General features: G+C 52.0%; 1 protein-coding gene across 1 annotated transcript in view; it reads left to right on the top strand.

Moving 5' to 3' along the window:
• The window catches only part of iqgap3 (IQ motif containing GTPase activating protein 3), a gene marked incomplete at its 3' end in the record, with an annotated part of 34,605 nt that overhangs the window by 13,322 nt on the left and 6,452 nt on the right, over positions 1 to 14,831 (top strand). The window contains exons 17-29 of the mRNA XM_083918348.1: positions 1 to 97; positions 1,363 to 1,505; positions 2,293 to 2,463; positions 2,843 to 2,926; positions 4,023 to 4,094; positions 4,393 to 4,462; positions 4,545 to 4,753; positions 5,574 to 5,726; positions 5,815 to 5,978; positions 6,059 to 6,283; positions 6,578 to 6,718; positions 8,245 to 8,329; positions 11,407 to 11,639. The exon at positions 1 to 97 is cut by the window's left edge and continues 71 nt beyond it. Of these exons, the coding sequence (XP_083774474.1) occupies positions 1 to 97; positions 1,363 to 1,505; positions 2,293 to 2,463; positions 2,843 to 2,926; positions 4,023 to 4,094; positions 4,393 to 4,462; positions 4,545 to 4,753; positions 5,574 to 5,726; positions 5,815 to 5,978; positions 6,059 to 6,283; positions 6,578 to 6,718; positions 8,245 to 8,329; positions 11,407 to 11,639 (1,847 nt within the window). The remainder of the gene's footprint in view (positions 98 to 1,362; positions 1,506 to 2,292; positions 2,464 to 2,842; positions 2,927 to 4,022; positions 4,095 to 4,392; positions 4,463 to 4,544; positions 4,754 to 5,573; positions 5,727 to 5,814; positions 5,979 to 6,058; positions 6,284 to 6,577; positions 6,719 to 8,244; positions 8,330 to 11,406; positions 11,640 to 14,831) is intronic.

Genomic DNA, 14,831 nt, shown 5'->3' with positions numbered 1-14,831 from the left:
ACGTTACCTGAGGTTCAGCTGCAGCAGGTGGTTCCTTCCTGCGCCGCAGAGTATCAGAGAGAACTGCAGCAGCTGCTGACACGCAGGATACACTCAGGTGCTCTGACATCATCACTCTGACATCATCATCCTCATCACTCTGACATCATCACTCTGACATCATCATCCTCATCACTCTGACATCATCACTCTGACATCATCATCATCACTCTGACATCATCATCATCACTCTGACATCATCACTCTGACATCATCACTCTGACATCATCATCATCACTCTGACATCATCACTCTGACATCATCATCATCACTCTGACATCATCACTCTGACATCATCCTCATCACTCTGACATCATCATCCTCATCACTCTGACATCATCTTTATCATCACTCTGACATCATCATCCTCATCACTCTGACATCATCACTCTGACATCATCATCATCACTCTGACATCCTCACTCTGACATCATCATCACTCTGACATCATCATCATCACTCTGACATCATCATCACTCTGACATCATCATCATCACTCTGACATCATCACTCTGACATCATCATCATCACTCTGACATCATCACTCTGACATCATCATCATCACTCTGACATCATCACTCTGACATCATCATCATCACTCTGACATCATCATCATCACTCTGACATCATCATCACTCTGACATCATCATCATCACTCTGACATCATCACTCTGACATCATCATCATCACTCTGACATCATCACTCTGACATCATCATCATCACTCTGACATCATCATCCTCATCACTCTGACATCATCACTCTGACATCATCATCATCACTCTGACATCATCATCATCACTCTGACATCATCATCACTCTGACATCATCATCATCACTCTGACATCATCACTCTGACATCATCATCATCACTCTGACATCATCACTCTGACATCATCATCATCACTCTGACATCATCATCATCACTCTGACATCATCACTCTGACATCATCATCATCACTCTGACATCATCCTCATCACTCTGACATCATCATCATCACTCTGACATCATCATCATCACTCTGACATCATCATCCTCATCATTCTGACATCATCATCATCACTCTGACATCATCATCATCACTCTGACATCATCATCATCACTCTGACATCATCATCATCACTCTGACATCATCCTCATCACTCTGACATCATCACTCTGACATCATCACTCTGACATCATCATCCTCACTCAGTTTTCAGTCCCATCAGGTCCCTAAAGCGTTCTTCCCCTGGTTCAGGGAACAACCAGGTGACTGAAGTTCCCTGGTGTCCGGGTGCGGGGGGTTGAATGGTAACATGAGTATTGTGTGTGTGTGTTCAGGAGACAACAGGAGTCCGTGGGTTCGAGTCCGTCTGGACGACGGCTCCTTTTATTACCTGCACCTGAACAGACTGGAGGGACGCTGGGACAAACCTGAAGGGTTCATACACAACTCTGTGTTCATGGACAGAGACCAGATACAGGTGAGACACACACACCTGAGACAGAGACACACACACCTGAGAGACACACACCTGAGACAGACTCACACACACCTGAGACAGAGACACACACACCTGAGACACACACACACACACACACACACCTGAGACAGAGACACACACACCTGAGAGACACACACCTGAGACAGACTCACACACACCTGAGACAGAGACACACACACCTGAGACACACACACACACACACACACACACACCTGAGACAGAGACACACACACCTGAGACACACACCTGAGACAGAGACACACACACCTGAGACACACGCACACAAACACCTGAGACAGAGACACACACACCTGAGAGACACACACACCTGAGACAGAGACCAGATACAGGTGAGACACACACACCTGAGACACACACACACCTGAGACACACACACACCTGAGACACACACACAACTGAGACACACACACACACACACCTGAGACACACGCACCTGAGACTGAGACACACACACACCTGAGACACACACACACAACTGAGACACACACACACACCTGAGACACACACACACACAACTGAGACACACACACACACACACCTGAGACACACACCTGAGACACACACACACACACCTGAGACAGAGACACACACACCTGAGACAGAGACACACACACCTGAGAGACACACACACACACCTGAGACACACACACACCTGAGACAGAGACACACACACACACCTAAAAGACACACACACCTGAGACAGAGACACACACACACACACCTGATGTCCTGTGTCCCCCTACAGGAAGTAGTCAGCAGTGTTTCGGGCTCGCACAGTCGCAGCGTCCTCTGGAGGAGCAGAGAAGTCCTCGTCGTGCGTCTGCAGGCCGTCAGTCGAGGGTTCCTGCTGAGACAGAAGCTGGAGACACGAAGACGCTACCTGATGAGTCACACACCTGCCGCCATCGTCATCCAGGTGAGCTCAGACCACGCCCCACCAGGAAGCTCCAACAGCTGCAGTTCTCTGAGTGTCCACCAGGGGCAGGTTTCATACCAGAGCCGTTAGCCTAGCTCCTGGGAGGTGGAGCTAATGTGAGCTAATGTGGCTAATTCAGTAAACGTCAGTCAGATGGACGTACGCCCCTCCCCCCAGCGTCACATACACGCCCTTTTATGGTCAGAGGAAATGAGGCGGAGTCAAAGACAGATGCAGACTCCCGTAGGTGAGGACGATCAAGTCAGAGAACGGAGCTGACGGAGACGCTGCGTCTGTTCTTATCCAGGCTGAGGTTCACACACCTGCAGGTGATGATGTGTGTGTGTGTGTCTCTGTGTGTCTGTGTGTCTGTGTTCAGTCTCACTGGAGGAGGTTCGTCCAGCAGGGGGCGTACAGACGGCGGCTGCAGCTTCTCTACATGAACTGGAGAGCTGTTGTCAAGGTAACGAGCACCTCATCCTGACTCCCACGAGCGCTGGTGTTAGTGTTTGTGTCCTGAGCTCCTCACAGACTGGAGCCGCTGCAGTTCATCTCCTGCTCCCCCTCTGATGGAGGCAGGGATTCAGGGACCGTTCAGAGAAACACTGAGACTTCAGCACAGTTAAGCACATTTAGGGCGCACTCACACTGTCCTTCTGCACCGCGCCAAAACAGGGTCCAAGGCTAAAGTCTGGTTCCTTTGACCAGTGTGAGTGCAACCGTACCACGTCTAGGAGCGGCACGCTTGCCGTCCACGGCCCGTTTGGGAGAGGTGGGCTTTAGTAAAGCACGTCTGCACGTGTACGAGCACGAGCGTGCGCACGTGTACGAGCACGAGGCCCACGGCGGTTCTGAGGTCATTTCCTGTGCGCCTGTTGGGACGTAGAAAAAAGAAGGAGGGACCATGCGCGGACATTTCAAACAATGGCGGTGAAAGGTTCACGTTGGTGTGATGCGGAGGTGGAGTGTTTACTGCAGATTTGGTCGATGAAAAGATTCAAAAACAGTCGACAAGACGCACAAAAACTCCGAGGTCTACGGAAAGATCTGGAAACAAAGCCACGCATCGCCATGACGTCATCAATGCGTGTGACGTGTTACGGCGTGATGACGTATAGGCAGCAAGAAGCATTCTCCAAGGCCCAGGTAGTGTGAGGACAAACGGGCCTGGAGGGGGGGACAAGGACCCTAAAGCACGGGGCATGGGACGGAGGCACAGTGGGAGGGCGCCCTAACCTGTGACTGAGGCACAGTGGGAGGGCGCTCTAACCTGTGACTGAGGCACAGTGGGAGGGCGCTCTAACCTGTGACGGAGGCACAGTGGGAGGGCGCCTTTATACTCAGGAGTGACTTTTAATCCCCAAAATACAGTATATATGTATATATGTGTGTGTGTACGGTCAGACTGTCCCTAGTCTATTGCAGGCCCTTGCGGCCGCTGCTCTGCAGCGAGCGGGGGAGACGGCGTCAGAACGACGTGTTTTCTGCTCTCTCTCTGTGACGAAGCATCTTTGTGGAAGAGTCCGTGATCGTTGTTGTTGTTGATGTTTGTGTCACAGATCCAGGCGTTCGTGAGGATGTGGTCGGCGCGGAGGAAGTACCGCGCTCGCCTGAGTTTCTTCAGACGTCACGTGAGTCGCAGAGACAGAGATGACACCTGACATGACACTGAGACTTTAAACGACCACAGATGAATGACTTTATCGTGTGTGTGTCTGTCCCTGTGTGTGTGTGTGTGTGTGTGTGTGTCTGTGTGTCTGTGTGTCTGTGTGTCCGTGTGTGTGTCTCCCTGTGTGTGTGTCTCCCTGTGTGTGTGTGTGTCTGTGTGTGTGTCCGTGTGTGTGTCTCTGTGTGTGTGTCTGTGTGTGTGTCCGTGTGTGTGTCCCTGTGTGTGTGTGTGTCCCTGTGTGTGTGTGTGTGTGTCCACAGGTGGGCGCTGTGGTGAAGATCCAGGCCTTCTTCAGAGCGAACAGAGCCAGAGACGAGTACAGGATGCTGGGTGAGTTTCCCCCTGAGGAGCAGGCCTCTGATTGGCTGTTGTGACTTCATTTAAACTAAGCCCCTCCCCTCACCTGTCTCAGTGCACTCGGCCACGCCCCCTCTGTCCGTGGTCAGGAAGTTCGTCCACCTGCTGGACCTGGGCGACGGTGACATCAGAGAGGAGGCGGAGCAGCTGCGTCTGAGGGAGGAGGTGGTGAGGAGCATCCGCTTCAACCGGCAGCTGGAGGCAGACCTGGACCTGATGGACCTGAAGATCGGCCTGCTGGTCCGGAACCGAGCCACGCTGCAGGTGTGTGTCCCGTCCCCTGGTTCAGGTGTGTCCCCGTTAGTGAACCCGTCCCCTGGTTCAGGTGTGTCCCCGTTAGTGAACCCGTCCCCTGGTTCAGGTGTGTCCCCGTTAGTGAACCCGTCTCCTGGTTCAGGTGTGTCCCCGTTAGTGAACCCGTCTCCTGGTTCAGGTGTGTCCCCGTTAGTGAACCCGTCTCCTGGTTCAGGTGTGTCCTTGTTAGTGGTTCAGGTGTGTCCCCGGTAGCGAACCCGTCTCCTGGTTCAGGTGTGTCCTCGTTAGTGAACCCGTCTCCTGGTTCAGGTGTGTCCCCGTTAGTGAACCCGTCCCCTGGTTCAGGTGTGTCCTCGTTAGTGAACCCGTCCCCTGGTTCAGGTGTGTCCCCGTTAGTGAACCCGTCTCCTGGTTCAGGTGTGTCCTCGTTAGTGAACCCGTCTCCTGGTTCAGGTGTGTCCTCGTTAGTGAACCTGTCTCCTGGTTCAGGTGTGTCCTCGTTAGTGAACCCGTCTCCTGGTTCAGGTGTGTCCTCGTTAGTGGTTCAGGTGTGTCCTGGTTCAGGTGTGTCCCCGTTAGTGGTTCAGGTGTGTCCCCTGTAGTGAACCCGTCTCCTGGTCCAGGTGTCTCCTGGTTCAGGTGTGTCCTCGTTAGTGGTTCAGGTGTGTCCTGGTTCAGGTGTGTCCCCGTTAGTGGTTCAGGTGTGTCCCCGGTAGTGAACCTGTCTCCTGGTTCAGGTGTCTCCTGGTTCAGGTGTGTCCCCTGTAGTGAAGCGGTCTCCTGGTTCAGGTGTGTCCCCTGTAGTGAACCCGTCCCTCTGTCCTAACAGGAAGTGGTGTCTCACTGTAAGAAGTTGACGAGGAAGAACAAGGAGCAGCTGTGCGACATGATGGACACGGAGAGAAGTAAGGGACTGAAGGCTCTGAGCCGGGAGAGGAGGGAGAGACTGGAGGCCTACCAGCACCTGTTCTACCTGCTGCAGGTGAGACACACACACACCTGCACACACACACACACACACACACACACACACACACCTGCTGACCCTGAGCCCTGTCCCCGTGTGTCAGACGCAGCCCCTGTACCTGGCTCAGCTGATCTTCCTGATGCCTCAGAGTCGCTCCACGGCGTTCGTGGAGATGCTGGTGTTCAGTCTGTTCAACTATGGCTCCGCCCACCGAGACGCCTTCCTGCTGCTGCAGCTGTTCACCGAGGCGCTGCGCTACGAGATCAGGTGACCCCCGTCCACACGCACTAACACGCGTGAGCCCCTGTGACGTGCCGGACTCTAACCCTGTGTCTCTGTGGCGTCAGGCTGAAGGTGGAGCTGCCTCAGGACGTGGTCACAGGTAACCCCACCGTCATCAAGATGCTGGTGAACTTCTACCGTGACGCCCGCGGGCAGAACACCCTGAGGGAGGCGCTGGGCCCGGCTCTGGAGGACATCCTGCTGGACCGGACCCTCAGCATCAGGACCGACCCGGTGGACGTCTACAAGACCTGGGTCAACCAGACGGAGACGCAGACCGGCCACAAGAGGTGGGAAGAGACGCACTCACTCACCTGTGTGACTCACCTGTGCCTGACTCACCTGTGCCTGACTCACCTGTGCCTGACTCACCTGTGCCTGACTCACCTGTGTGACCTGACTCACCTGTGTGTCTCACCTGTGTGACCTGACTGTGTGACCTGACTGTGTGTGTGTGTGTGTGTGTGTGCGTGTGTGTGTGTGTGTGTGTGTGTGTGTGTGTCTGTGTGTGTGTGCGTGCGTGTGTGTCTGTGTGTCTGTGTGTGTGTGTGTGCGTGTGTGTGTGTGTGTGTGTGTGTGCGCAGCTCTCTGCCGTACAATGTGTCCCCTGCAGACGCGCTGAGTCACCCTGAAGTCCAGAGACGCATCGACATCGCCATCATCAACCTGAAGAACCTGACGGAGCGAGTCCTCAAGGCCATCACCTCCAACTTGCACAAGCTACCGTGAGTCTCCACCCGCTCACCTGAGCCTCCACCCGTCCACCTGAGTCTCCACCCGCTCACCTGAGCCTCCACCCGTCCACCTGAGTCCCCACCCGCTCACCTGAGCCTCCACCCGTCCACCTGAGCCTCCACCCGTCCACCTGAGCCTCCACCCGTCCACCTGAGTCTCCACCCGCTCACCTGAGCCTCCACCCGTCCACCTGAGCCTCCACCCGTCCACCTGAGTCTCCACCCGTTCACCTGAGTCCCCACCCGTCCACCTGAGTCCCCACCCGTCCACCTGAGTCTCCACCCGTCCACCTGAGTCCCCACCCGTCCACCTGAGTCCCCACCCGTCCACCTCGGTCTCCAACCGTCCACCTGAGCCTCCACCCGTCCACCTGAGTCCCCACCCGTCCACCTGGGTCCCCACCCGTCCACCTGAGTCTCCACCCGTCCACCTGAGTCCCCACCCGTCCACCTGAGTCCCCACCCGTCCACCTGAGTCTCCACCCGTCCACCTGAGTCCCCACCCGTCCACCTGAGTCTCCACCCGTCCACCTGAGTCTCCACCCGTCCACCTGAGTCCCCACCCGTCCACCTGAGTCCCCACCCGTTCACCTGAGTCCCCACCCGTCCACCTGAGTCCCCACCCGTCCACCTGAGTCCCCACCCGTCCACCTGGGCCTCCACCCGTCCACCTGAGTCCCCACCCGTCCACCTGAGTCCCCACCCGTCCACCTCGGTCTCCACCCGTCCACCTCGGTCTCCACCCGTCCACCTCGGTCTCCAACCGTCCACCTCGGTCTCCACCCGTCCACCTGGGCCTCCACCCGTCCACCTGAGTCCCCACCCGTCCACCTGAGTCCCCACCCGTTCACCTGAGTCCCCACCCGTCCACCTGAGTCCCCACCCGTCCACCTGAGTCCCCACCCGTCCACCTGGGCCTCCACCCGTCCACCTGAGTCCCCACCCGTCCACCTGAGTCCCCACCCTTCCACCTGAGTCCCCACCCTTCCACCTGAGTCCCCACCCTTCCACCTGAGTCCCCACCCTTCCACCTGAGTCCCCACCCTTCCACCTGAGTCCCCACCCTTCCACCTGAGTCCCCACCCGCTCACCTGAGTCCCCACCCGCTCACCTGAGTCTCCACCCGTCCACCTGAGTCCCCACCCGTCCACCTGAGTCCCCACCCGCTCACCTGAGTCTCCACCCGTCCACCTGGGCCTCCACCCGTCCACCTCGGCCTCCACCCGTCCACCTGAGTCTCCACCCGTCCACCTGAGTCCCCACCCGTCCACCTGAGTCCCCACCCGTCCACCTGAGTCCCCACCCGTCCACCTGAGTCTCCACCCGTCCACCTGAGTCCCCACCCGTCCACCTGAGTCCCCACCCGTCCACTTGGGCCTCCACCCGTCCACCTGGGCCTCCACCCGTCCACCTGAGTCTCCACCCGTCCACCTGAGTCCCCACCCGTCCACCTGGGCCTCCACCCGTCCACCTGAGTCCCCCCCCCCGCCCACCTTGACGCGTGTCTCTCGTTGCAGGTACGGTTTGCGGTACACGGCGAAGGTCCTCAGAGACGCCCTGAGGACAAAGTTCCCTGAGGCGAGCGAGGACGACCTGTACAAGGTGAGATCCAGGATTTAGACGGAGCCCAGAACCAGCTGAGCCCGATGTGTCTCTCACACGTAGGGTTGCAAAATTCCCGGAATTTTCAAAGATGGAAACTTTCCATGGGAATTAACGGGAATTAATGGGAATAAACGGGAATTTATGGGAATAAACTGGGAATTTTCAAAATTGAACGTTGGCTCTTCTTAGGGAACTTAAATATAGTTGAGCAAAGTATATTTTAGCCTAATATTGACTAAAACAAACAGATGCCATTCAAATACACTTGAATATCCATGCCATTCCTTAATCACATGCACAGAGCACATGCTTGCTGCATGGCTATTGAGACCCCCTACTGGCACTGTGCATGCCTCCATCACATGAACACATGGACCACACTTTAGAGCCTGAAGGACAAAGAGTATTGAAGGCACACATTTGAGCCTGTGGACTTAACAAGTGAGGTAAGTTTTGATGATATTATGGGGAAATATATTCATTAAATGTTTAAATTGCAAATATCACATACACTGTATTAATCTGGTAGATAGCAATCTGATAAGTTAGATGCTAAATAAGCAATAGCTAGTAGGCTATAGCATAAAACAGATGCTAGCTACCTCATTTGGCTGTTTTGTTTTGAAGATCATTCCAGTTGTTTAGCTAGCCTTACTATTTATATCTGTTTATCATATTGCATTGTATTACTACAATCTCTTGCATTGCATTAGCATTCTTACAAGCTCTTGTGTTATTTTACAGAAAAATGCCACGTGCGCCATCTGATGTGTGGAGACATTTTACACCAGCTAATGTACAAGGGAAGTCTGTATATATGTGTAAGTATTGTGATAAGACCTACGTGAAGAATGCCACAAAAATGCAACAGCACATTGCAAAGTGCAAGAAATTTCCTCAAGGCCCAACACATGCAGCAGCCAGGAGCTCCACTCAAGGGGAAAATGAATCTGTTTCAGCTGCATCAGAGTCAGATACCCACTCATCAGCTCTTGGTCCCTCTGGCATCAAAGGATTCTTTGATTTTATGGATGACACTAGCCAGAAAAACGCAGATGAGTGTTTCGCTCGTGCAATATATGCAACTGGCTCACCCCTGATGCTGACATCCAATGTGTACTGGAAGAGATTTTTGAATGTTCTCCGACCAGCATACATTCCCCCAACCAGACATGCATTGTCGACTCATCTACTGGATGAAGAGTTCAGTCGAGTTCAAGCCAAGGTGAAGCAGACCATTGAACAAGCTGACTGTATTTCAGTCATCTCTGATGGATGGTCCAATATAAGGGGACAAGGAATTATTAACTACATAATCACCACTCCTCAGCCTGTGTTCTACAAGAGCATTGACACAAAAGAAAACAGACACACAGGCCAATACATCGCAGATGAGCTAAAAGGGATGATCAATGACCTTGGACCAGATAAGGTTTTTGCACTGGTCACTGACAACGCAGCCAACATGAAGGTTGCCTGGGCACACGTGGAGGAGACCTACCCTCAAATCACTACAATTGGCTGTGCTGCCCACACACTGAATCTTCTCCTGAAAGACATAATGGCACTGAAAACAATGGACACTCTGAACAAGAGAGCGAAGCAAGTTGTCAAATATGTTAAAGGCAAACAAGTAACTTCCGCTACATTTCTGTCAAAGCAAAAGGAAAAGAACAAGGGTACTACACTGAAGCTTCCCAGCATAACGCGATGGGGTGGTGTTGTTATCATGTTTGACAGCCTTCTGGAGGGAAAGGAGTCTCTGCAAGAGATGGCCATATCCCAGTCTGCAGGCATCGACAGTGACATCAAGAAGGTCATCTTGGATGATGTGTTCTGGGAAAGGGTATCTAGCAGTCAGAAAATCCTCAAACCTATTGCAGCAGCAATAGCAAAGATAGAGGGGGATGTTGCCATCTTATCGGATGTCCAGTGCCTTTTTGCAGAGCTCAAGGAGGAAATCCAGACAGTTTTGCCCACTTCCCTACTGCTGAAAGCAGAGGAAACGGCTGTGGTCAAGTCATTGGAAAAGCGGAGGGAGTTCTGCATGAAGCCAGTGCATGCAGCAGCATACATGCTGGACCCCAAATATGACAAGGGCATACTTTCTGGGGAAGAGATCAACGGTGCCTATGCGGTCATTACAGCCATGTCTGACCGCTTGGGTCTCGATAAAGGCAAAGTTCTAGGCAGTTTGGCAAAGTATCGAACAAAGCAAGGCCTTTGGAAAGGGGATGGAATATGGCAGTCATGCCAGCACATATCTGCAGCCACCTGGTGGAAGGGACTATGTGAATCTGAGGCCCTTGCACCTGTAGCCTCCATCATCCTCCAAATCCCACCATCATCAGCCGCCTCCGAGCGCAACTGGTCACTGTTTGGGAACACCCACACAAAGGTTCGCAACAGGCTCACAAATGTGAGAGTGGAAAAGCTGGTTGGCATTCGGGCAAACCTACGGCTGTTTGAGCCTGACACAGAGCCATCCTCAACAAGGCTGGAAAGTGACACTGAAGAGGAAGACTCAGAGTTGGATATTGAGGAAGTGGACATGTTGTTGGATGATGATGAGGTCCAGGAAGAGTCTATTGACTGAGCAGAAAAGAGGATTGCTTGAAGGAAGATTTGCATGTTTAAAGAGACATTTTGGAGGAAAAGTGGCATTTTTCATTTAACCTTTTGAATGGGACTTTATGGAGATTTCTGGATGGGGGGCATTTTTTTGGGGGGGGGAGTGGGGTTAGGGGATGGTATTATTAAACTCAACATTTCTGTTTTTGTTCATCCATGAAACAAGTTATTGAAACGTGTTCTATTCCACTGTATTACAAATAAATCTGTTGAAATATCTGTTGAAAACATTTTGCATGGAGTTTTTCTTATGACTTCTGTTTATATTTATGCTTGGAAATAATATATTCCCAGTTAGTTCTCCTAAGTTTCCAATATGGAATATTTCCAAAATTCCCGAGCTTAACTTACCATGGAAATTTACCGGAAACTTTCCGGAAATTTACCGGAAATTTTCCGCCCCTTTGCAACCCTACTCACCCGTCTCTGCTTCTGTCCCTCAGATTGTCGGGAACCTGGTCTACTACCGCTACATGAACCCGGCCATCGTGGCCCCAGACGGTTTCGGGGTGGTGGACCGGTCCGCCGGCTCCGCCCTGCAGCCGGAGCAGCGCCACATCCTGGGCTCCATCGCCCGCACGCTGCAGCACGCCGCCGCCAACAAACACTTCCACGGAGACGGGTACCACGTCAGAGCCCTGAACCAGTACATCAGCCAGACCCACCACAAGTTCAGGTCAGTCCCTCAGACTTTAGACCTGTAAACCTGTAGACTCTGGTCTCTGTTGGACTGATGAAGACTCTGGTCTCTGTTGGACTGATGAAGACTCTGGTCTCTGTTGGACTGATGAAGACTCTGGTCTCTGTTGGACTGATGAAGACTCTGGTCTCTGTTGGACTGATGAAGACTCTGGTCTCTGTTGGACTGATGAAGACTCTGGTCTCTGTTGGACTGATGAAGACTCTGGTCTCTGTTGGACTGATGAAGACTCTGGTCTCTGTTGTTGGACTGATGAAGACTCTGGTCTCTGTTGGACTGATGAAGACTCTGGTCTCTGTTGTTGGACTGATGAAGACTCTGGTCTCTGTTGGACTGATGAAGACTCTGGTCTCTGTTGGACTGATGAAGACTCTGGTCTGTGTTGGACTGATGAAGACTCTGGTCTCTGTTGTTGGACTGATGAAGACTCTGGTCTCTGTTGGACTGATGAAGACTCTGGTCTGTGTTGGACTGATGAAGACTCTGGTCTCTGTTGGACTGATGAAGACTCTGGTCTCTGTTGGACTGATGAAGACTCTGGTCTCTGTTGGACTGATGAAGACTCTGGTCTCTGTTGGACTGATGAAGACTCTGGTCTCTGTTGGACTGATGAAGACTCTGGTCTCTGTTGTTGGACTGATGAAGACTCTGGTCTCTGTTGTTGGACTGATGAAGACTCTGGTCTCTGTTGTTGGACTGATGAAGACTCTGGTCTCTGTTGTTGGACTGATGAAGACTCTGGTCTCTGTTGTTGGACTGATGAAGACTCTGGTCTCTGTTGGACTGATGAAGACTCTGGTCTCTGTTGTTGGACTGATGAAGACTCTGGTCTCTGTTGGACTGATGAAGACTCTGGTCTCTGTTGGACTGATGAAGACTCTGGTCTCTGTTGTTGGACTGATGAAGACTCTGGTCTCTGTTGTTGGACTGATGAAGACTCTGGTCTCTGTTGGACTGATGAAGACTCTGGTCTCTGTTGTTGGACTGATGAAGACTCTGGTCTCTGTTGTTGGACTGATGAAGACTCTGGTCTCTGTTGGACTGATGAAGACTCTGGTCTCTGTTGGACTGATGAAGACTCTGGTCTGTGTTGGACTGATGAAGACTCTGGTCTCTGTTGGACTGATGAAGACTCTGGTCTGTGTTGGACTGATGAAGACTCTGGTCTCTGTTGGACTGATGAAGACTCTGGTCTCTGTTGTTGGACTGATGAAGACTCTGGTCTCTGTTGGACTGATGAAGACTCTGGTCTGTGTTGGACTGATGAAGACTCTGGTCTCTGTTGGACTGATGAAGACTCTGGTCTGTGTTGGACTGATGAAGACTCTGGTCTCTGTTGGACTGATGAAGACTCTGGTCTCTGTTGTTGGACTGATGAAGACTCTGGTCTCTGTTGTTGGACTGATGAAGACTCTGGTCTCTGTTGGACTGATGAAGACTCTGGTCTCTGTTGGACTGATGAAGACTCTGGTCTGTGTTGGACTGATGAAGACTCTGGTCTCTGTTGTTGGACTGATGAAGACTCTGGTCTGTGTTGGACTGATGAAGACTCTGGTCTCTGTTGTTGGACTGATGAAGACTCTGGTCTCTGTTGGACTGATGAAGACTCTGGTCTCTGTTGTTGGACTGATGAAGACTCTGGTCTCTGTTGGACTGATGAAGACTCTGGTCTCTGTTGGACTGATGAAGACTCTGGTCTTTGTTGGACTGATGAAGACTCTGGTCTCTGTTGGACTGATGAAGACTCTGGTCTCTGTTGGACTGATGAAGACTCTGGTCTCTGTTGTTGGACTGATGAAGACTCTGGTCTCTGTTGGACTGATGAAGACTCTGGTCTCTGTTGGACTGATGAAGACTCTGGTCTCTGTTGGACTGATGAAGACTCTGGTCTCTGTTGGACTGATGAAGACTCTGGTCCCTGTTGGACTGATGAAGACTCTGGTCTCTGTTGTTGGACTGATGAAGACTCTGGTCTCTGTTGTTGGACTGATGAAGACTCTGGTCTCTGTTGTTGGACTGATGAAGACTCTGGTCTCTGTTGTTGGACTGATGAAGACTCTGGTCTCTGTTGGACTGATGAAGACTCTGGTCTCTGTTGTTGGACTGATGAAGACTCTGGTCTCTGTTGTTGGACTGATGAAGACTCTGGTCTCTGTTGGACTGATGAAGACTCTGGTCTCTGTTGTTGGACTGATGAAGACTCTGGTCTCTGTTGGACTGATGAAGACTCTGGTCTCTGTTGGACTGATGAAGACTCTGGTCTCTGTTGTTGGACTGATGAAGACTCTGGTCTCTGTTGGACTGATGAAGACTCTGGTCCCTGTTGGACTGATGAAGACTCTGGTCTCTGTTGTTGGACTGATGAAGACTCTGGTCTCTGTTGGACTGATGAAGACTCTGGTCTCTGTTGGACTGATGAAGACTCTGGTCTCTGTTGGACTGATGAAGACTCTGGTCCCTGTTGGACTGATGAAGACTCTGGTCTCTGTTGGACTGATGAAGACTCTGGTCTCTGTTGGACTGATGAAGACTCTGGTCCCTGTTGGACTGATGAAGACTCTGGTCTCTGTTGTTGGACTGATGAAGACTCTGGTCTCTGTTGTTGGACTGATGAAGACTCTGGTCTCTGTTGTTGGACTGATGAAGACTCTGGTCTCTGTTGGACTGATGAAGACTCTGGTCTCTGTTGGACTGATGAAGACTCTGGTCTCTGTTGTTGGACTGATGAAGACTCTGGTCTCTGTTGGACTGATGAAGACTCTGGTCTCTGTTGTTGGACTGATGAAGACTCTGGTCTCTGTTGGACTGATGAAGACTCTGGTCTCTGTTGGACTGATGAAGACTCTGGTCTGTGTTGGACTGATGAAGACTCTGGTCTCTGTTGGACTGATGAAGACTCTGGTCTCTGTTGTTGGACTGATGAAGACTCTGGTCTCTGTTGGACTGATGAAGACTCTGGTCTCTGTTGGACTGATGAAGACTCTGGTCTCTGTTGTTGGACTGATGAAGACTCTGGTCTCTGTTGGACTGATGAAGACTCTGGTCTCTGTTGGACTGATGAAGACTCTGGTCTCTGTTGGACTGATGAAGACTCTGGTCTCTGTTGTTGGACTGATGAAGACTCTGGTCTCTGTTGGACTGATGAAGACTCTGGTCTCTGTTGGACTG

Source organism: Echiichthys vipera (genome assembly GCF_963691815.1).
Source record: "Echiichthys vipera genome assembly, chromosome: 8".
In the NCBI taxonomy this organism is placed as follows: Eukaryota; Metazoa; Chordata; class Actinopteri; order Perciformes; family Trachinidae; genus Echiichthys; species Echiichthys vipera.
Note: the sequence above shows the minus strand (reverse complement) of the source record. Positions and strands in the feature narration are given on the sequence as shown.